The 21,118-nt window shown below is 42.1% G+C and overlaps 3 protein-coding genes across 5 annotated transcripts; 2 read left to right on the top strand and 1 right to left on the bottom strand.

The window, feature by feature from the left end:
- Positions 1–5: 5 nt before the first annotated feature.
- Positions 6–11,107, top strand: LOC135494401 (transmembrane and coiled-coil domain-containing protein 3-like). Of its 3 annotated transcripts, none has more exons than XM_064782332.1 (14): positions 6–45; positions 1,860–3,172; positions 3,994–4,134; positions 4,277–4,588; positions 4,799–4,891; positions 5,268–5,454; positions 5,675–5,890; positions 6,150–6,286; positions 6,571–6,721; positions 6,941–7,020; positions 7,177–7,326; positions 7,482–7,588; positions 8,133–8,186; positions 9,241–11,107. In XM_064782332.1, the coding sequence occupies exons 2-14, from the start codon at positions 2,516–2,518 to the stop codon at positions 9,404–9,406; spliced, it is 2,451 nt and encodes an 816-aa protein (XP_064638402.1). In that variant the 5' UTR covers positions 6–45; positions 1,860–2,515; the 3' UTR covers positions 9,407–11,107. The 3 variants fall into 3 exon arrangements, with proteins under 3 accessions (XP_064638402.1, XP_064638404.1, XP_064638403.1); XM_064782333.1 differs by lacking the exon at positions 6–45 and adding an exon at positions 1,432–1,509; XM_064782334.1 differs by lacking the exon at positions 8,133–8,186.
- A 2,822-nt stretch (positions 11,108–13,929) lies between these two features.
- On the top strand, positions 13,930–16,448 carry LOC135494422 (uncharacterized). The gene is made up of 3 exons (XM_064782372.1): positions 13,930–14,100; positions 14,687–14,871; positions 15,358–16,448. The coding sequence occupies exons 1-3, from the start codon at positions 14,046–14,048 to the stop codon at positions 15,571–15,573; spliced, it is 456 nt and encodes a 151-aa protein (XP_064638442.1). The 5' UTR covers positions 13,930–14,045; the 3' UTR covers positions 15,574–16,448.
- On the bottom strand, positions 16,382–20,367 carry LOC135494423 (uncharacterized). The gene is made up of 7 exons (XM_064782373.1): positions 20,330–20,367; positions 18,519–18,608; positions 18,018–18,107; positions 17,696–17,725; positions 17,458–17,547; positions 17,029–17,139; positions 16,382–16,591 (listed from the first exon to the last, which is right to left on the bottom strand). The coding sequence occupies exons 2-7, from the start codon at positions 18,604–18,606 to the stop codon at positions 16,548–16,550; spliced, it is 453 nt and encodes a 150-aa protein (XP_064638443.1). The 5' UTR covers positions 18,607–18,608; positions 20,330–20,367; the 3' UTR covers positions 16,382–16,547.
- Between the last annotated feature and the right edge of the window lie 751 nt (positions 20,368–21,118).

The raw sequence follows: 21,118 nt of genomic DNA, 5'->3' as shown, positions 1-21,118 counted from the left end.
TTGGAGAATGACTGCCAGCGAAGCAAACATGTCGATTTTGCCGAAGTATGTCACAAAATAACACTTATCCAAGATAGATTTGATGACACCAAATATGTCCTTTGACGTATGAATGTATATATCTAAATATTCATTGTACCTGATACTGCATGAATGACGTGGTTTTTGTTGTGTCGTTGGGAAATACCCTAAAAAAAATGTTCATCACAAATTTAGAGTGGGCATCTCAAAAGTTGAAAGTGAAACAAATGTTATGCCAATATTCACCTCTTCCCAAAGGAGGGGTTTTGGGCCTTCCTGTTGTATGGTCAAAAGCCCTGTGCCTCTTATCTTCTTTTTTAAAGTATTTCCGAAAAAAATTTCAATCTCTGCCTACTGTGGACTGAGTGGCGGTGAGTGAGTCCGTGACCATACCTACCTTAGGCCCTATCATATGTTAAGTTTGAAAAGTTTTATATGATGGAGTTTCTACTGATTTCATTTTCTTCATTGAAAATTGATGACAATAATTTTTTTGTGGATTTATGAGATGCCCCCTTTTTCAGATGTTGGGATATCAATTGTCATGATCATGACCCCAACATGCCCAAGGTCAGGAAGAAGCCGGAAAAGCGTAACGGCAGTATTCTCATCATATGCCGGAAAAACCACAGAATTTTACTGTAACCTCTCCCTCCATGTCCTCCGAGAATGAAAAGGCATCACTTTAAAAAGTGTCGTACATGTAACAAGCTTTATATCAAAATCTAATCACACAATTTAAGGAGTCCACTTATGATTACACTCTTATATGGGGTTAGGCCTAGCAATTACAAAGGAGAACCTCCATCCAGTTCAGTGTGAGTGTTCCGGGGCGAAAGTAATTTGCAGCTGAATGAGAGACTGCCCCGGTCTCAGCAGGGGTCAAAGGTTTATTTATTTGTTTGTAGCCCCTTTTGAGACTCCGAAACTTTTGGTTGATAACATAGACACAAAATATATCAATTATAACGTGTTGGCGAACGCCTTTAGTCTGGTGCCCAGAGATGATGTATTGTTAAGGCATGTGGTGGTCTTCATTATGTGATTGTTTGTTCATGCTGGTTGTGAAAATAAAAACTGTTGTTATTAGCGCTTGTTTGAGTGGGTGTGCAGACCATACAGGTACATGTAGACTTCTCTTGTGATCATTCTGCTTCGGGCTGAATTTAGCTCACGAAGAAAAGAAGACTTAGTTGGTTTGAGGCCTACCATAATCTAGGATCACAACTTCAGATGGAAGAACATTTTTGTAGAAAGTGCTAAAATCGTTATTCTGTGTGTTATCATATTTTTTTGTGGGCCTACATACATGGTAGGCCTACTTGTATTCTATTCTCACCCCTATGTTCCAATTGTTTTCTGAACCACCTGCGCAACTGCATAATCAATACTCTGCATTTTCCACTCTGTGCCGGACAGCTCACACGGCTTCAGTGAATTCTCAGTGTTCAGGTCCTGGTCCTGCCTTAAAAAGGGACAAAGGCAACGGTTTGTTTGGAGAAATTCTCATTAAAGGGTTAAATGGTTCAAGATTGTACATGTGTTTAGCAAGGGGGGGGGGGAGAGATACAGTTAAACTTTAAAGGTGTTTCAAGTGGAGAAGAAAGAGATACAATTCATTGTCAAAATGCATCACAATTGAGTTTTTATGCCTTTTCAGTTTGGAGTCAGTTCCAAATTAAGCAATCTATTGTGTTTTGAGTTGACCAACTTCCAGATTTTCCCCACTTTTGTCACTATCTTTGATATTTCAAACTTTGACAGTTTTCATCAAGCCCCTCTGTCAGTCTACCTGTGAAAACAAAAACTGCTAAATCTTTCTCTTCTTTTCTTTTCAGTGCCAGTTTGGACTCAAACATGTGACCACACATTCAAAGGAATCGCAGACTCTAACTTGGTGCCGTGTGTCGAACAAATCATTCAATCTTGCTGATGATAACGGAACAAATTTCGCAGCTTATAAACCTTCAGAATATTTGATAGCAATCTCTTCAATTCAGCACATTACTTCCAGCTGTGAACAGTGCCGCCATGAATAAAATTTGATCAAAATTTAAATTATAACAGTTTCATGTGACCCTATCATGTCAGTGGAGCAGGGTGAGTATCGAGTTTGAGATTAATTGAAAACAGTGTGCAGCATCTATCACCGGCCGCAGAACTTTTGTGATATATTCTACAATTATAACTTGTGATAACGCAGCAACGGCTTAGTGTGATGATACTCTTTGGATTTTCGTTCAGGAATTTGGAGGCTCAGTCTCAAAGCGAACTCTGTGATGTTCCTGTTAAGATTCTAACGTTCCACTGTTACCGTAAGTTGTTAACATTCCATTGTTGAGTTGGTAACTTTTCATTGTTGAGTTCGTAACATTCGATGATTAAGTTGGTTAAATTCTACAGTTTTTAGTAGTAGTAGAGAGTGGACTGAGGTCAGGTCATTTTCAGGCCAGTTGAGAGTTGCGAAGTGTCACTGCCGATAAATAATTCAAATATGGCGGTCCAGAAAATGAAAGTTTTGCAGTATGGATTGGTATTGTTGCTGTTGTTGACGTTCTATTCGGATTTCACGTCTGCTAAGCATGATGAGAAAGAGAAGCGGGCAATTCGATTATTTGAAAGAAATGATCAAAAGCGAGATCCAGAGCCTAAGCGGGTTCCTGGGGCACAGGCAAGGGCCACAGTCAAGCCTCAGAGAAAACTAAATGCTGTCGAACTAAAAAGATCTGAGGATGTAGAAAAATCGAAATTTGTGGATTCGAAAAATATTCCTGCAAAAGGTGCGGAATGGCAAAACAGCCAGTGTAAAAATTTACAACATTTGATGAAAAGGAAACAGTTCGCTGTTAAAAAGATTGACGAGGCGATACACCGCCTGGTAAATAATACGAAATTAGCACAATCGGATATTGAATTTCGAGTAAAAACTTTGAAGGTGTTTCAAGCAGAGTTGGAGGATAGTGCGAGATTGACGTTTGAGGTTTTGGACTGGTTGCAGCAGGCACTGCAGGGAAATTATAAAGATTTTGAAAATATCAAGAAGAGTAGCCAGATGCGATTAGCGTTGCTACGCGATGTGACACTCAGCGAAGAGCAGATGTTCAACATTCTCATCGAGGCGGAGAAAAGTCAGGAAGAAAAGATCGAAAAGGTACGTGTATGTTTGTTGTCTTTGGTTTGAACGGTCATTAAACGGTCATTAAAGTTCTTGTCTTTTGGTAAAAGTACAAATGTGAATCAATGCCAATGCCAATGTTAATGACTTTCCTCATGCCCTGCCCACATGCACACGTTGACAGGTGAACAAGTTTATGGAAAAAAGGCTGATTTATTACCTGGGTGCAGGTAACTGCGTATTACGATTGTTACAGAGTACCATACCATACACTGTATGGTAATTCATTCATAGGCCCGGTTGAAATTATGTAATTTTATGCAGAAGGTATTCAATTTATGGTAATTTTGGTAAATCGTTCCCATCTAATAAATGCTGGTGGTGCGGTATTAAAATATCCATGAATGGCGTTTGTGGCAAATGATGCCCTTCATATTAACTGGGTCACAGTTAAAATGACCTGAGAAATTGGATTGAAAACTAAACCTGGGTTTTCAAAACCCTAAATCGGCTTGATAAGACATCCGCCCCCCCCCCAAATGAATGTGACCATTTTGTAGTCAAGGGGGTTGAGGGTGCAAACAAACCCCTTTTTGGGAAAAATCTTTCAATTTGACAGTAAAAATACATTTTAAAAATTGAGATTTTTTGAAAACATCCCATTCTCGGGCAAAAAATACTATATTTTTAATTCAACCTCTGTCATCAGGACACCTCCCGATTGAGGACAGCATTTGTGAGTCTCAAGGGTGTCCTTAAAATAGAGATGTTCTACAGTTTATGACTTTTAACAATATCATCTTTGTGTTCTTCCATTCTTTTTCCGGTAAACTCACCATTGATGCTTTTCCTTTCAGGAGCAGCAGACCAATGGCAATGGCACACATGTGGAGAGTATCCTCAGTGGCATCCTGTTGGAGGTCGCCAAAGCTGCCGATCGCTTAGAAAGAGATTTGAATGATCACGTATTTGACAACGCTGTTAAAGAAAATGCTCAGGTTTGTAATGAATTTGAACTGTCCACATTTATAGAATTATACATGCTACTAGATGCCAAAAAGAATGAAATTATTATTTTTTAAATCCAGCTGCTTTACAGGTCTTGATTGATTGATTGATTGACAAATCTCGTTTCTCCAGGATAAAGGTGCTAATATCGAAGCAGTGATCAGACTGCACGACACCGACAACAATAAAAACAAAACTGCTTCACAAGGCGACGAGGGTGGCGCCATGAAACTCGTGGACGCACATGACAACCAGTACGTCCTCTCCAAGGGGAAGGATTCCACCGTTCCCGTTGAAGACCATCATTTCATCGAGGACGTCATATTTCTGACACTGCTGGCTTTCATCTTTGGTTGGCTCTGCACACTGGTTCAGCTTCCGAACATGTTTGGGTACATTTTGAGTGGAGTCGTGCTTGGACCTTCTGGGTTGAGTTGCATCAAGGTAGGGGTCTATATTTTTGGTTATACGTGTGTACCAGTAAAAAAATATTGTGTTGAGAACTGAGCATCAACAAGGACAGTCTATAAACAGTATTTGGCAATTTGTAAAATGTAAAGTAGGGGAAAATCGTAGACACATGGCAATGAAAGTGGAAGTACTGGCACCAATCATGTAATCTGAAGTTTCCTATTCTCATCATCTCTCTTTCAGTCGGTAGTTCAGGTTGAGACATTGGGAGAATTTGGAGTTTTCTTCATCTTGTTCTCTGTGGGACTTGAGTTTTCTCCAGATAAGTTAAAAAGAGTGAGTAGTTTCTTTCTGAGGTTTGTTAGTCAATAGGTTTATGGCTAGTAAAAGGCGTGAATTCTGATACACGCACGGAATGGTTTTTGTTGTGTGCTGTACAGATATAAGATTCTAGTGGTTGTGAAGTAGACATATTGACTTGAGAGCTGACCATAAACCAGGACATGGTCTGCTCCATGAACAGTATTGGGCGATTGTATTTTAAGTAGGAGGAGACCGGAGACCCCAGAAGAAACCTACGCTGTCGAACCAACCACTGGACCAGGAAATCCTCCCTGGCCGGCGGGTTAGGCCATGCCATATAACTGGCAGTAATGTACAAGACTTGCCTCTTTTGAACTTCACTCTCATTAGCTCTAGTTTCATTTTCCAGGTTTTCCGCATTGCGACCGTTGGCAGCTTCTTGATGATGGCGCTGACCATCCTATTCGGCGTCCTGATTGGCCATTGCATAAAGAGCACGCCCAATGAGAGTGCTTTCATATCGGCGTGTCTCTCGCTGTCCAGTACGCCTTTGGTTGTCAAGTTTATTGGCAATGGGAAGGATGAGGAAGAAAATAGTAAGTGTAATCTGCAAACAGCTGAAGTAGCCTTTTTCATTTTTCTACATGTAGAGCTTCTGCAAAAGTCTGGGTCCAGATAGCCAGCTACGACCATTCTTACTGGACTGAAGCCCCAGCTGAGGCATTTATCCTAGACTATTTTACATTCTCCACCAAATGGATTAAAGTCAAATACCAGTGTTTCACCCAGTTATTTTATTGCAATTTTTCTTTCTAGCAAATCACGAATCAGCCGTCGAACATCACCGAGGCCGTCGACGTACTGATCTAGATTACAGCTCCGTTCTGCTAGGCATTTTGGTGATGCAGGACATTCTGCTTGGGGTGCTGATAGCTCTTCTGCCGGCCATAGCAGGCCATGCAAGTAGTGATGAGATCAGTGCGAATGATTTGGTGCTGGAATATTTCCATTTAGGGGTTAAACTAGTCGCCTGTAAGTACACTCTAAATAAGTTAGATACAATTTTGGATGGATGACTTTTCCAAAGTGATGAAGCCAGGAAAGCATATGGGGCCCTTTCTCTCCAGGTAGTATTTGGGAAGAGGCGTATTGGAGTGCCTGGGAAGTACAATGGGTGGTCACTGAGTGGTCACTGAGTGGTGGCCGACGGGTGGTTCCCAGTCCAAGAAGTGTCCTTAATAAAGAGGTTCTACTTATAATATATTCTCACAAGTTTTCTTTCTTATTTCAGCCTTCATTGCCATCATCCTACTTACCTTTGTACTTGCCAAGTTTTTGATCGGGCCAGTTTATAAATTTCTGTTCAGTCGCGGAAATCGTGAAATGTCTATGCTGGCTACTATTGTCATTGCCTTCACTATGCTCATGGTATGTATTTCATGACTCTTCCTTACTCTAACCCTTTCACTATCCCTGACCCACGGTGCAGTACATGAAGTGAAACCCCAACAGCACCTCTGACCCACAGAGCAGGTCGTGCACGCAGCTCTGCAGAGGCTTTGGCTATCATTGCTCTTGATCACAAAGAAGACCATCATAATGTCATCAATGTAAAAAAGTATGGTTGCAATTTCAAAAATATCAAAATGATCCATGCTTTGGCCCAGAGTCTGTGGAATCTGGAAAATTAATCACTTTATATCATTTCATAGGTGACAAACTTCCTCAATATCTCGATGGAGCTGGGATGCTTCCTGGCTGGGGCCATCGTCAGTTCTCAAGGTCACCACGTGGCAGAGCAGGTCGGCAGACTCATCTCCTCCGTAAAGGACTTCCTGGGATGTTTATTTTTTGCATCAATTGGTACGTCTTTGGCAAACATTGCTTCTTTCTTGCAAAAAACTGTAAGCTGGCAGGTAGTGTTGGACTGCTGTTGAGTCAGTGCCGATTGGGGAGAGGAGGTCCCATTGAAGCTCAAATAAAACAGAATTTGACACTTAACTCTGCACATAGCAAGAAACATTGTCAACTATTGCAATTCGAGTAATGTGTGTTTTATCATATTCATAACGTCTCTTTCAGGTCTGCATGTATTTCCAACTTTCCTCGCATTTGAAATTACCATCTTGACAACATTCACCTTAGCTATAGTCGGATTCAAGGTTGGTATCTTCATTATTTTGTTAGTAAAATGCAAAAACTCTCACTGTATGGATTAAACTCAGAAGTAGAAAATAGTAAATGATTATCAGTTATACAAAAATCTAAACGGAGTTCTTTCCCACGGTTTCTGTATCGTCATGAACTTTGTTTTTCAGTTCTTCTCCAATGTGGCAGTCCTCCATTTCCTCTTGCCAAAACATTCCAGGCCTGTGAAGTGGATCGTATCGGCCGGTTTGGCCCAAGTCAGCGAGTTCTCGTTCGTGCTGGGAAGTAGGGCACGGAGATTAGGCTTAATATCGAGAGAGGTGAGAACATTTTGAAACGCTCGAATGGTCCAAGAAGGGGGATTTTTGTTGCAGAAACCCTTTGGTAATGCTGAACAGTTATGTGAAGGACTGCAAATTTACTAACAATACCAGGAAAGATGATCGTCCCTTGAATTCTTTTTTCACCTTTCCAGGTTTACCTCGTAATTCTGAGCGTGACAACACTGAGTCTTCTCTTCGCCCCGGTCCTGTGGTATGCAACGCTATGGCATCTACGTCTCAAGTCTCTTGCCCCTGCACGGTAAGCACGCCAGGTTCAGAGCGATTTGGAATTATCTCGTATCATCCGTGACCATATTTGGTTGCATTCCCTACTATTTTGTTCTGTCGCTGTCACTGACGTATATCAAACAGAACTATCTTTGCTTTTACATCAGCACTGACACCATAGTTCTGGTGAAAAGTGACTACCATTGTCTGTCTGTAAGGCAGTCGTTGTATAAAAAAGTTAAACTGCTGGTCTCAATGTAGTATATATGTGACTCGCTCTACCAAAACTAGGCGCTTGTCGCATCTGAACTTGACAGGTTGATACGGACTTGTTGTTCATTTCCCTATTGTAGACCTTTTGTGAAATCTATTACAAACTGATTTGGTCACATATCACAAAAGGTCTACAATAGGGAAATGAACAACAAGTCCGTATCAACCTGTCAAGTTCAGATGCGACAAGCGCCTAGTTTTGGTAGAGCGGGTCACATATTGAGTAACATGTTCAGCATTGAACAGTTTTGTCTATTCATCGATTGTCATTAAGAAATTAACAAAACGCCTTGAAATTTCAGCATAAGCATTTTGGAGAAAATAAGACTATTTTCCGTGCATTACCGTGATCTTGAGTAGGTTTTGCAAATGAGCATGGCAAAATTTTCTTTTTTGATGATTCTTTATATTCTTGTCACATGATGTATGGCTCAACATGAAGGACTTCTGGAACTAATTACACCATTCAAAGTATCATTCCATTAGAAAATGAAATTCAAAATGAGTTACTCGTTATTTCACAAGGTGTAGCCTTGGCCAAAATGGCTATAAGTCCTTTACCTTAAAACTGAATTTCACCAAATAAGTGCTGAGATGATGGCATAAGTGTACCTGTCTCTCTTTCTTTGTTGAGCCATTGTTTGTGTGCGGTGCAATTGAGGCGGTGTTGGGAATATTTAGGTTATATGTTGACCCTGTGTGAAATGTACTGGGATAGTTTTGAGGGCATTCGAAGGTCAATGGTTCTTCTAAATTTTGAACTTGTATGTCCTTTCATTGGTTGAGAATGTGGAATGCCAAATATTGATTGGTCTTGGTTTCTTGCACATGGGGCATGACAGTGCACACAGATTATTCCTTAAATGGTGTTATGGAAAGGTGTTACAAGCATTGCTTAAGAATTTTGGTTCTATCTGAAGACATCAATCAATCAATCAATCAATCAAGTTACATTTTTATCAAGGCGCCTTTCCGTGGTCGCACCACGCTCAAGGCGCCACCTCCCCATAGGCTCGTTCGAAGAGCAGAGTTTTTAATTGTCTTTTAATCGGAGCTAATTCAGGACTTTGGACTATATTACCAATGGGTTATGGCGAAGGCACCTTGATCCATAACAATGAGACTTCACACCTTTTGTATACACTTTGTTGTATACTTTACAAATACTGTGCGAAATGCTAATTAGCCACTTGAGGCTTGTCTGTTTCGCATGATATATGTAAGATAGACCTCTTGTACAGGTGCCTTTCAAACGGCTAAATAGCATGTCACAGTACATACTGTCAAAGCTGCATTTAGTGGCCACTGCAGGACAGCAGAAGTCCCGTTCTGAGTTTAGCCTGTACACATGTCCGCAGTATCCAACATAATCAGAAACTGCAGTAATACAAACATTGCGATCTTTTTCAGGACTCGCAGTCGTCACACTTCATTAGAGACGTTAGAATCGGATACGACAAGAGAAGAAATCACGAGCAATTCGTACGATGGGATAGGAATGTCGTCGCCTCACCACGTACACAACGTCGATATGATGAATGGCCTTGGGCACCTCCGCAGTGAGCCAGATTCTTGACTAGATCAGACTCTCGGGGCCTCAATAGCATCCTCTGCTCAAAATACGACCAGAAAATTGAGTCGAAACTTGACTGAAATGAAAAGAAATGTGTGAGACATGTGATAAATACCACTCGCTGGTACTGTTGTTCATTTGTAAGAGACCCTGCGATGAGTGAGTGATGCGATAATTATCGCATTTCTTTGCGACAGATATCTCTTGTGTCCAGGGTGTTTTTTATTCAGCAGCTGATCAGGTGGCCTGTTGCCCCTCTATTTAACTGTGATATTGTAGGTAATGGCTTTCTTTAGATGTTAACACTCAATCTTGTTACATTCCTAGATGTATCCGACTTTATAAAATCTACCAATGTTCATTATGTAATCTTATTAGAAACATTATATTCTATGAATCTCATTTGCGCGATGCTGCCATTTTTGATCAGACACTATGCATGCTTGTGTTGCTGAGTAATTGTGTAAAATATAAAACGTAGAGAAGTATAGTTTGAGAAATTTTATCAGATTTGGATTAGGAGGGGAAATTCTTCAAGTTCTCAAATTTCTGATACCTCTTTTGAAGTAACATCTTTAAAACCTTTGACCTGCCCTATCATCACTGTTTAGATCCGCAACGGACACAAATGTGTCTCCCTCCTTGAGGTCATACACTGTATACACAATGACCTTATAACTTATCCTATCCTCAGATAATATGCAATTGTATGTTCTTAATTTCGGGGGAGGGGTCCGATGATTTAGAAGTTCCTCAAGTTTTACGATGTTTTTGATTGTACACAAACGCTTTAATTTATAAAACTCTATGTCCTTTATGTGAGATACTCCATGTCTGCATTGTAGCAATGGCCAATTCTTAATCTTAGCTAGGATGCCTTATGATGATGGTTGTGGAAATGAAATATTCAAAAATTGTTTGATATTCTTTACGGTTCATACTGTGTATGAATATGTTATAACATGTATTATGAGATTTTAGGCTTGTGTTGACTATTAGTATTAGTTTGAATAGGTCATGAGTGTGGAGCATGGTGCCAGACTCTCAATCAGGAGGTTGTGGGTTCGAACCCTGTCTCGTTGCCAGTTTATCTGTTACAGGTAGAGCTCTCGTGAGCAGTGAAATGATGGCAATCGATTGACGAGTTCTGTTGTCTCATATGTTGTCTATATTATCCCAATCTGCTGTAAAGTTCAAACAAATCGGATCAACCAGAGTTGAAATGCAATAATATCTACACTATATATATTTGTTGGTTTGTATATATCTGTCCAGTCTATTTATCATGACAAGCTGCTGAATTACCGTATAGAAGGGCATGGCTTATAAAGGAAAATCACTTGTTTTAGAGGCAATTTGTCCTGTGTATTAGTCCTGAAGATTGGTGCGTGCGCTGATAGCTTTGATGTCAGCATATCACATCTGGAAGTGCATTTGGGCCAACTTCAAGGAAATAAAACCAGTAAAAATTTAGAAAAATATTCTGATTTATATTGGAATATTCAATGCAAAAGGAACTTCATAGCAATAGCTATGCTGTTTATTGCACATAAAATGTACACTGATATACCTGGTATTGCCATCACCTTGTGGATTCCACATGAGCCAATACACAGTTAGGAGCACACCTTGTTTAAGCACACTGCGCGCCTGAGGTATATATTTTCTGTTGGTTGAATAAAACATAATTTATTATGAACACTATGTCACTCTTTGATTTCATTATTGCTTTTTAAAATATCACTTCAAGAAATCTGGGCGAGAGAACTACAGTATTATCCCCCGAGTTCCTACACATTTCCACTTATTCCGACAGGTCTAGGATTAGCGATAGGACCATTTCGGCACACCCTGACCCCCCTCCCTTTGTGGTTTTCGTGTCTCCCTAAACACAGGAAAGGAGAAAACCTTTACTCCCCTGCTCAAAGAATGGATTATGTTAAGACGAGTCACAACTGTCTCAAGCTGGACAGACAGATTGTGTCTTAGGGAGAGACAGTCACAACTTTCTGGTCAATTTGATTATATCTTCCTAATGAACACTAAGAAGGAGAAAATATGCACTTGAAGTACCGCATGTCGGCTCCCTGGGACAACATCAAGACCCTCTGCCCCGGCCTGGTGCAGCTTCTGCTCTTGAAGACAGGCCAAAGGACCCTGCCCTACACAAACCGGGCTGGGCACCTCCACTGTCTTGCAATACGGTGAGAGAGATGAGACAGCCACAGCCAGACCGAATTGGACATGTCATCTCCACCGTCTTGCCAATACGGTGAGAGAGATGAGACAGCCACAGCCAGACCGAATTGGACATGGCACCTCCATCGTCTTGCCAATACGGTGAGAGAGATGAGACAGCCACAGCCAGACCGAATTGGACATGTCATCTCCACCGTCTTGCCAATACGGTGAGAGAGACGAGACAGCCACAGCCAGACCGAATTCGACATGGCACCTCCACCGTCTTGCCAATACGGTGAGGGAGATGAGACAGCCACAGCCAGACCGAATTCGACATGGCACCTCCACCGTCTTGCCAATACGGTGAGGGAGATGAGACAGCCACAGCCAGACCGAATTCGACATGGCACCTCCACCGTCTTGCCAACTGGACGAGAGAGATGAGACAGCCACAGCCAGATCGAATTGGGCCTGGCACCTTCACCGTCTTGCCAATCCGGTGAGAGAGATGAGACAGAATTGGGCCTGGCACCTCCACCGTCTTAAAATACGGTGAGAGAGATGAGACAGCATTGGGCCTGGCACCTCTGCCGTCTTGGCAATACAGTGAGGGGGATGAGACAGCCACAGTCAGACGGAACTGGACCTGGCAACTCCGCCGTCTTGCCAATACGGTGAGAGAGATGAGACAGCCACAGTCAGACGGAACTGGACCTGGGACCTTCACCGTCTTGCCAATCCGGTGAGAGAGATCAGACAGAACTGGGCCTGGCACCTCTGTCGTCTTGTCAAAACGCTGAGAGAGATGAGACAGCCAGAACTAGACCGAATTGGACCTGGCACCTCCACCGTCTTGAAATACGGTGAGAGAGATGAGACAGCATTGGGCCTGGCACCTCTGCCGTCTTGTCAATGCGGTGAGAGGATGAGACAGCCACACTCAAACCGAATTGGACATGAATGGCACCTCTGCCGTCTTGAATACGATGAGAGAGATTGGACAGTCGCAACCAGTCCGACTTGAACATCTTGTCTGGCTATGACAGTGTTGATGAAACGGTCTGAGGCACGTACATCTTGAGAGAAAGACCATGGCGTTCTTCTGTGTTTAATCGCATTCCACCCATATGGTAGTATGGGATCAAGACGTTGGGTGTGCCAGGCCCAATTCGGTCTGGTTATGTTGCATCTCACTCACTATCCTGGCAGGACTGCGAAGACGCTCGTATGGTGCCAAGACGGAGGAGGTACGAAGATGATGGAGCACTGTCACAGCCAACCCTGGTTGATGGAACGTCACCGCCAGTCCTATATGTTGGAACACTTTCTCAGGCAGTCGTAGACGGTGGAATACTGTCACAGCCAGTCCTGGTTGATGGGAATGAGATCTCGATTCAACCTTCCCATAGATTGCGATCAATGCGATGACTAGTCCGGACTATTACTACAGCTGGGTCTTCGATCTCTGTCCCACAGGGTGAATTTACGCAGTATGGGACTGAACAAACTACGATAGTCTGGGATCCTGAACGCCCTCTCGTTGAAAATTAAATCTCGAGGCTGCGGAACCAGGCTAGTTATAAACCACTATTGTTGACATTCTAATCCATTGAAAGTACCACGCAATTAAATCTATCACACTACATGTCAAAATGAACTTAGGTGTCCAAGGTTAATCCATCCATTAGTTGAATTACCATGGTTACGAGTAAACAATACGAAAGGTAGAATGATTATTTCATGGGAGTTTCACATCTTTAGGCCGGAGAAAAAGTAATCAACTTCAATTTAATGACTTACAGTTTGGCATAGACGGAATTGAATATCAAATTAGTTTTCACCTCAGCTTCTTAGTTGAAGAACCACGACTACCGTTTAAAGGGGGACTATAGGCATGGACTTTGGGATCCGATCGACTATACATAGCTGCATTCAGGTGCCCAATCTACGCAGCACAGGAAGTGGGTCTTGATTGAATCGTTGATAAAACATACTGTATGATGTCACAAATCCGAACAGTTGTGCATAGCCTACGTCCTAGCATAATTAGGTTTAGTTTTAATGAATCGTTCCTAAAGCAACGATTCAATAGATCTGAACCGGAACTGCTAAGTAACGTAGGTTACGCACTATCGTTCGGATGGGATCCAATGCGAAAAAAGAGCGAGCCCTCGAATACGAGTTCAAGTGAGGTATAAACAGAGGTAAACAGAGGCACCCATCGGTCACTTTTCGAACTCTACTCGGACCCACCTGGTTACCTCCTATAGTCTTCCTTTAACTTTCAGTTTTGGTTTGTGTTGGGACTGAATGCGTGCTTGCAAGACGCTTGAATATACATGTATTATACGCAGCCAGTTCTTCCGTGTATAGCACGTCTTGCATTGACCCCTGTGTGGCTGATCAATAAATTTAAATGAAATTACGAATTCAAACGTTTGAGATAGACTGAACAATTAACATGTCTTCGGTTACCCTTCTTAGCTGGTCCCTAGTCTTCGTGTTGTGTATCACAGGTAGGTCGACTAATCGTATCCCCATTAACCCCCTGCCCCCTCCTCCGACCCTTCATCCGTCTCTAGTTGTTAGTTATCATCGTCCGTCACTTTGCGGACTTTTAAACTGGTCCAACTGGCTCTATTAGGCATGATGGCCTCCCTCCCTCAAGACAACACTCTCTCCTCTTTCCCGGTGTAGGTTTTATATGTCCTATATGTTGTCCTTGGGAAAAGGTTTCTGTAATGCGCGTTTAGTCACCGAGGCAACCTCCAAGACGGGCTGCAGAAAAAGGGGACCGGTTTAACAATTTTTATGTCCTAGGATAGTTTACTGGGGACAAAGATAACATCTGAGGTATTGAAAATGATCAGTTTCTATAAAACCGTATCTATCTGTCGACATGCAATGGGGACAGCATGCCGGTCTATCGGCGTTGTACGTCGGTATCCCAGAGACTTTAGGATTGTCGCTGATAAACCGGCATGTAGGGACGGGCGCTTTGCCGGGGGTTGGGGGGGGGGGGGGGGGGGGACAGCGACCATTGACGTTGGTAATATTCACCCTTTTCGTTGACATTCCCTCTCAGTATTTTCTTCTTTGCAGGCTCCCTGTCCTTGGAATGTTACTACTGTTCTCACAAGACAGGTGTCGGTGACGGCAAGGCGAATGTCGTCGAGTCCTTGGTGACCGGGAAGGAGGTCCAAAACCGGCCAGAATGCGGCGACGAAGAATTTGATTCCGACCTGGCTCCGACTGCGAAATGTACTGGGAAGATGGACCGCTGTTTGGTAGGTTTCAGCACTCAATGATGACTTAATTCGTATCTGCATAGTCCGATTAAAGACTGGGCTTAATGAATCACTAGATGTCTCGGGGCGGGGATGAAGAATTGTGCGAAAATATCAAGGCGACGATCATGCATGTCGGTCTCGTACTCCTCCCACTGCTGGTTATATTGATCCCGTCACATCCAGATAGAAACTTGAATGTGACAGTCTCAAAGACCTTCCACAGCTGGTTATTCATTTCCCACCACATTCAGGGACCTGAATGCCGTGAGTCTCGAAGACCTCCCAGAGCTGGTTATTGATACTCCGTCAGATTTAGATAAAAAATTTAAATGTGGCAGTCTCGAAGACCTTCCGGAGCTGGTTATATCCCCCATCGCGCCCCAAAGACCTTAATACAGAGCTACGAATTGTCTCTTTGGTTGAGAACTTCGGACCCCCTTATCAATCTTATATATACAAATTCTTCCAATCTCTCCGCTGCAGTTAATGAGCTTCACCGGCCAGAGCGGTCCCTACCACAGCCGCGGTTGCGTCGCATCAACGGATCCTAGATGTATCCCAGGCTCCGACACCAAACCGATAGAGAAGGACGTGACGATCCACGGGTTTACGATCACAATCGCTCACAAATGTTGCAGTACGGACAAGTGTAATAAGGATGTAGTGTATCAGCCGAAGAGGAAGTGTATGAATTACTGAATGGACATCACATCAGGCAAGACAAGAGGAACCTAAGTTTACTCTAAGAATGATGGCGATTGCTCTCCTTCCTCAGACTGGCGACTGAACATCACCGTGCACCTGACAATGTAAATAAACTGTAAAGAAATGCCTGTGAGCCGTTTAAAGCTGCCCATCTGTACGGTGGCCCATAGAGGACATGCGTTTATTTTCAATATATAAGAATATTTTTCTTTTTACAATGCGTTTTTTTTCTCTCGAATTACAACCGCCGTCGGATTTATTTCTCACCGCCGAAAAAATAATTCCCACCGCCGGGTTAAAAATAATAATTCCCAACACCGCCAAGGAAAATAATATCCACCGCGGTGGAAATTAATATCCACCGCGGTGGAAATAATATCCACCCGGTGTCAATAACGAATTAGCTCCCGCTCCGATCTTTCTCATGTTGTTACTCTCCTTGACCTGATACTATAGTCCAGCCACAATCGTGGTTGTAAACATATTATTTATGATATTATTCATGATATTAATTTCCACCGCGGTGGAAATTATTTTCCTTGGCGGTGGTGGGAATTATTATTTTTAACCCGGCGGCGGGAATTATTTTTTCGGCGGTGAGAAATAAATCCGACGGCGGTTGTAATTCGAGAGAAAAAAAACGCATTGTAAAAAGAAAAATATTCTAATATATTGAAAATAAACGCATGTCCTCTATGGGCCACCGTACATCTGTGATCTCGAATTCTTACTTGTCCTTGTCTGTCTCCGTTTATGAAGACTGCTGGTCAAACGGCAAAATCAGGCAGCACCAACCTACATAATTGTTTCACAATACCTTTTATTTTCATTTATCGTTAAAATAAAAAATATACAATGACACTCTTCAAGTGGGTTCCATTTTGTCTCTGTGCCTTGCTCTAGCAACGGAGATTTTCCCCGATTTTTTTCTTTTGGTACCAAGACGGACATCATTTTCTGTCTGTTACCTATCGCCTGGCTTTGGCGTGTATCATGCTAAATCTGTGTTTTACTGAAAAAGAGAGAGATATGTGTCAATAAGAAGTAATCAAGAATACAGTTGTTCCTTTGTAACATGCATGCAGTGTACCTGCGTGCCGCGTTTTGGTCGCACTTTAAGCAACCGCTCACCCATACATCAATCCACGTTCGACAAAAGCCCCTTTTTGGGGAGGGGGCTTCGAAAATGTACCGCGGACTTTATGATCTTATTCCTTCAAGACCAATGTAGCCGAACACAGATGTAATCATCTGACTATTACTATTAAATGGAAACAGTATGCAGAAGCTATGGGGTACAATTGGAGGTCGCCAGTTTGGAACATGGGTCGCGTTTGATAAAGATTATGTGATAAAGATATGGCGTACAGTGTATATCGAGCTGGCATCCCTTTGAATAGTGTGAGCCTGTCGTGGTATAAGTAGTAAAATGATTTACTTAATACTTACGCATACAAAGACTTCTCATAAACTTGTATTCTAGATAGCCCTTAGGACACTTATTGTTGACTTTATAAACCAATTTTTCAGCATTTCTCAACATTGCCGCATAGTTTTTTACTGAAAAATGGACGATTACACCATGAGAGAGGGTTCCTCAGCGAGGCATTCAGCATCCATGTATTAAGATCAAACAAGTGTAAACCTTGCCTTGCGGACACCTCTGTTAGCAGGAAACTATCTCTATACACTAACTTTGGTCCCAAACTGGTCATTTGTATTTAATTTAACCTCTGTAATCAGGGCACCTCTCTATTAAAGACAGCGTTTGTCAGTCCTGGAGTGGAGTTCTACTCTAAACATATAAATACAAGCGTACTTCAACGGAGACTTGAGCGGTTCAATGAAACGAGATTGAAACCGAGGATGGAAACTTACTAATGCAAGTTCTTTTCCTGTGTTTGAACTTGGTCGTGCCGGTAGGACACCTTCCTCTAATCATGTCGGTGGTTCTCATGGTAATAACAGCTGCAATGAAAATCGAAATGGATATCATATCCATTGAGCAGCCACGTCGCCAATATATTCGGGTTGGCCAAACAATCTTCAGAAACATCCGCCCATTCCTTTAACACAATCAGAGCGCTTGGGACTACAGCAATCAAATACATCTTACCTGATTTTTCGAACATCTCCATGCTTTTGACTGAAATTAAATTCAAAGAAATGAATAGGAGATGAGCAGATGACCAAATCAATTCAGGTTTCGAGGCTGTTGGATAGGAGAGACCCCCTTTTGGCGATCTGGTGTACGAATAAGTGGACACATGTACTCGGTTCAGTGGAAACGGTGCATCTATAGTAAACGCACCCCCTGGTCTTCCGAATACCGAAAGTCTTCAATGAATGCACTCAGATACAGTTAACATCAATACAATTTGATGCATCTTTGTCAATTAATTTTTTAACCGATTCTTCTACATGAATAACGGACTTACTTAGACATGTTCCTTTACGTTTCGCGTATGATACCGTCCCTGGTGGGCACTTGCCTTGGATTCTGTGCGTTAGATGGATCAAAAGTTCTCCTAGAAGTCAAAATAGAATCAATTGGTGATAAAATGTGCTTCCTCCAGATGTGTCGGGTGTAGAAGTAAAAATGCATGCACCCCTGGAAAAAGTGTCGGCCCCATTGTATTCTTACGGATTATGGTGCATAGCGGCCGTGACTGAGAATATCGAGTAATAGGCTGCCACTGGGTGCTCAGGGCTGTCTTATATACCTTTGCCATCTCTGCCAGCTAGGTATCAATTTACTACTTGGTGAAGAGAAGAAAATGGAGTTAAGCGCGTTCCTTTAGAAGTGATAGTAGTGATCGGATACGTCGAGGGTCAAACCTACGATCTCTTGGTTACACCCGGCGCTTTATAAACCACTACGCCACTGATAACGCCCTATGCCACTGAAAACGCCCAAACAATATGCTCCTAAGACCTACTCTGACAAAGATTTTTCCAGAGTGGATGGACCCTCGTTCCTGCTGGACAGACCCCGTTGACCATCGGAACCAGGCTAAACTGGCCCATTGCTGGAAAGGGGAAGGGAAGATAATTGGTAATTAGTTATCAGTCATCTATCATAAAGGAAATAACAAATAACAAAAAAGGCATCAGCATCTTAGATGCAGTAATGATTAAAACTTTACTTTCATTCATTTAAGGTAAAATGCAGACATGAAATAGCCTATAATACGCTTGGAATTGCATCTATCGAAAGAAGTGTTTCGGACAAAATCCCCAACAAAATGATATATAACAAAAAGATAGGTCACGATTCACACAGACCAAACTTGTTAACGCAAAACAAAACATTCTGCAAAGAAACTGGTGAAAGGAAAAGAAGAATGCTATTGCGAATGGTATCGAAAATTCTGCGCGTAGTTCGAAATACTTGCAAAAACGGTTTTGGCTTAGTGCAACGAACGGTTTATTACGGTCTCGCATTCACAACGACACTAATTACGAGGTGGGAGAATATACATGTAGAATGCAACCACGCGATGAGCATAAAGTTTCTCGTGTGAACCGGTAACCGTCCAAGAGATTTTGAAAAGTAATGACTAAGATTTTTTTAATTATTCACTATCGGTTTAAAGCCAGACTTTCTAGACAAAACACACTATTCTTTTTTCTGAACCACTGGAAAGATTGTTTGAAAAAACCCTAAAGGAAACATGCATAAGGAAACCTTTGGATCAGAAATGCTGAAAAAAGAAACATTTAAAAATCATTATTGCATTAAAATGTTGATATCAGTGTACACAAAATGTGATGTCTACATCATAAAGCAGCTGCATGTATGTACTCACAAAGAGCCCAGTTAAAATACCGATCAATCCCGAGGTTCAAACATCAATAGCATGAACACGTATAATGACACCAGGTAAATTGATTATCTGTTAACTGGAAATGAAATTATTAAATAATGACAAGCAGGACTCTGTCGCAGGAAAAGGTCAGCTCCAATTTATCAACGAGGGGATGACGATCAATAAAAGAAGGTCACACTGGGGAAGATATTTCCTCTTGGTTTTGAAAAAACCCACCCATGTGCCAATCAATCCTCACCAAATTTTATAGTGTGTTAAGAAGAACCCTTAACGAATATCATAATAAAATTCTACGACATTCCACTACCAATTGCCTGAGAAAAAGTGACTTCTGTACAGCATATCCGTCAAATCGACACTCGCGCATTGGACCCTATCAAAATACGTGTTCTAAAGTGACCAGCGAGACCACATTTTATTGAATATACATGTATTATCAAAAAGCATATTTCTGTGATGGCCTGACTCTGTATATTTAGAATCAACCACAGATTGAGAATTAGTTCCATTTTGATCCATCCCATGCACCTCCGGTCGAACACATGTCTCTGTTCTATTCTTGCTTCATGCTTTTTTATACGTGCTGATAATGGCGGATCCTGGCGCCGGAGGCGAATCGATACAATATGCCTATTTTGATAGTGGCCGCTCCAGGAATGTTCTCAGGAAAGATTCAAAGGTCGACATTTGAGATCTAGATTTACTGAGATATCATTCTGGCCAATTCCGTCGCCGTAGGCAAGCACTCCCTTCCGTGTTCGTCCCAAAGACACCTAAAATATACGCGTTCCAAGAAACGATTTCATGCTAATCCAGATGATAAACACCAATCGGAAAAACTTGAGGGGGCTTCCCCCGGATCGGCGTCTGTATCACCATATAGCATTTTCAAAATGTGAATCGGAGAGTGTACGACCTACCTAATTTTGAACGGACCCATTGTCAATCACGGCAAATCTGTTACATTGAAAAATAGAAAACAATAAATGGCGGTCTATCCATCCTTGAAAAGTCTGCCACTAGCACTGAGTATACAGGTGCCATGCATTTCTACATGTCCAGCTGGCCACTAAAACATTTACGAGACCACTTATCGGACTCGAGAGAGGTTCTCGAGGCTTTTACCCAGCCATAGGCCTTTGTACACCACCACGACCATTGCCAATTAGGCTTTTTGAGTGAAGAGCACAAGGAAAATGGGCGTTTGGAGCCCCCTCGTTTTTCTCATTAGGCCGACACTCTGGAATGACAGCGCAAATTATAAACCCAAATTATAAACCCAAGCCTTTGCGAAGGACTGAAAGTGATACCCACCACTTTTTTTTTATCAAACTACAAGTCGCAGCAACCGTCGCAAAATCTCAAACAAGAGCCCGTGTCTTCTGTAGTTATAAAAGCGCCGTGCAAACAAGACATTTAATCACAGCTAACCTGCATGATAATAGCTGCTATGTGCGACAACAAGACCTCTCGTCTGCGGGTAAAACTTGTAATCGCTGCATGGTTTGATAATAGAGAGTATTCGCACCAGTACATTTAGGCCTAACGACTACATTTAGTCATCCGTAACCGTGAAACGGTCAACGTTTAATTTATCGTGATTTCGCTGATAGATTCGGTTAGCCTTTACGGATAGTTAATAGACAAGGTTTATGTAAGTTTCCCTTGTAGAAGGCAGGTACCTTCAATTTGTCAATGGCATTCGACAG

The sequence above is a fragment of the Lineus longissimus genome, chromosome 10, assembly GCF_910592395.1.
Source record: "Lineus longissimus chromosome 10, tnLinLong1.2, whole genome shotgun sequence".
NCBI lineage: Eukaryota > Metazoa > Nemertea > Pilidiophora > Heteronemertea > Lineidae > Lineus > Lineus longissimus.
This window is presented reverse-complemented; position numbering and strand designations above follow the sequence as displayed.

Bases quoted from the DNA above. Each gene is read 5' to 3' on its own strand.
- LOC135494401 (XM_064782332.1), top strand. From the start codon at position 2,516: ATGGCGGTCCAGAAAATGAAAGTTTTGCAGTATGGATTGGTATTGTTG. The intron at 3,173-3,993 runs GTACGTGTATGT...TTTTCCTTTCAG, and splicing joins AGGAAGAAAAGATCGAAAAG to GAGCAGCAGACCAATGGCAA. The intron at 6,287-6,570 runs GTATGTATTTCA...ATCATTTCATAG, and splicing joins TTGCCTTCACTATGCTCATG to GTGACAAACTTCCTCAATAT.
- LOC135494422 (XM_064782372.1), top strand. From the start codon at position 14,046: ATGTCTTCGGTTACCCTTCTTAGCTGGTCCCTAGTCTTCGTGTTGTGT. The intron at 14,101-14,686 runs GTAGGTCGACTA...TCTTCTTTGCAG, and splicing joins CTTCGTGTTGTGTATCACAG to GCTCCCTGTCCTTGGAATGT. The intron at 14,872-15,357 runs GTAGGTTTCAGC...TCTCCGCTGCAG, and splicing joins GGAAGATGGACCGCTGTTTG to TTAATGAGCTTCACCGGCCA.
- LOC135494423 (XM_064782373.1), bottom strand. From the start codon at position 18,606: ATGGGCCAGTTTAGCCTGGTTCCGATGGTCAACGGGGTCTGTCCAGCA. The intron at 17,548-17,695 runs GTAAGATGTATT...TTTTCATTGCAG, and splicing joins GGAGATGTTCGAAAAATCAG to CTGTTATTACCATGAGAACC. The intron at 17,140-17,457 runs GTAAGTTTCCAT...TCCATTTTTCAG, and splicing joins CAGGAAAAGAACTTGCATTA to TAAAAAACTATGCGGCAATG.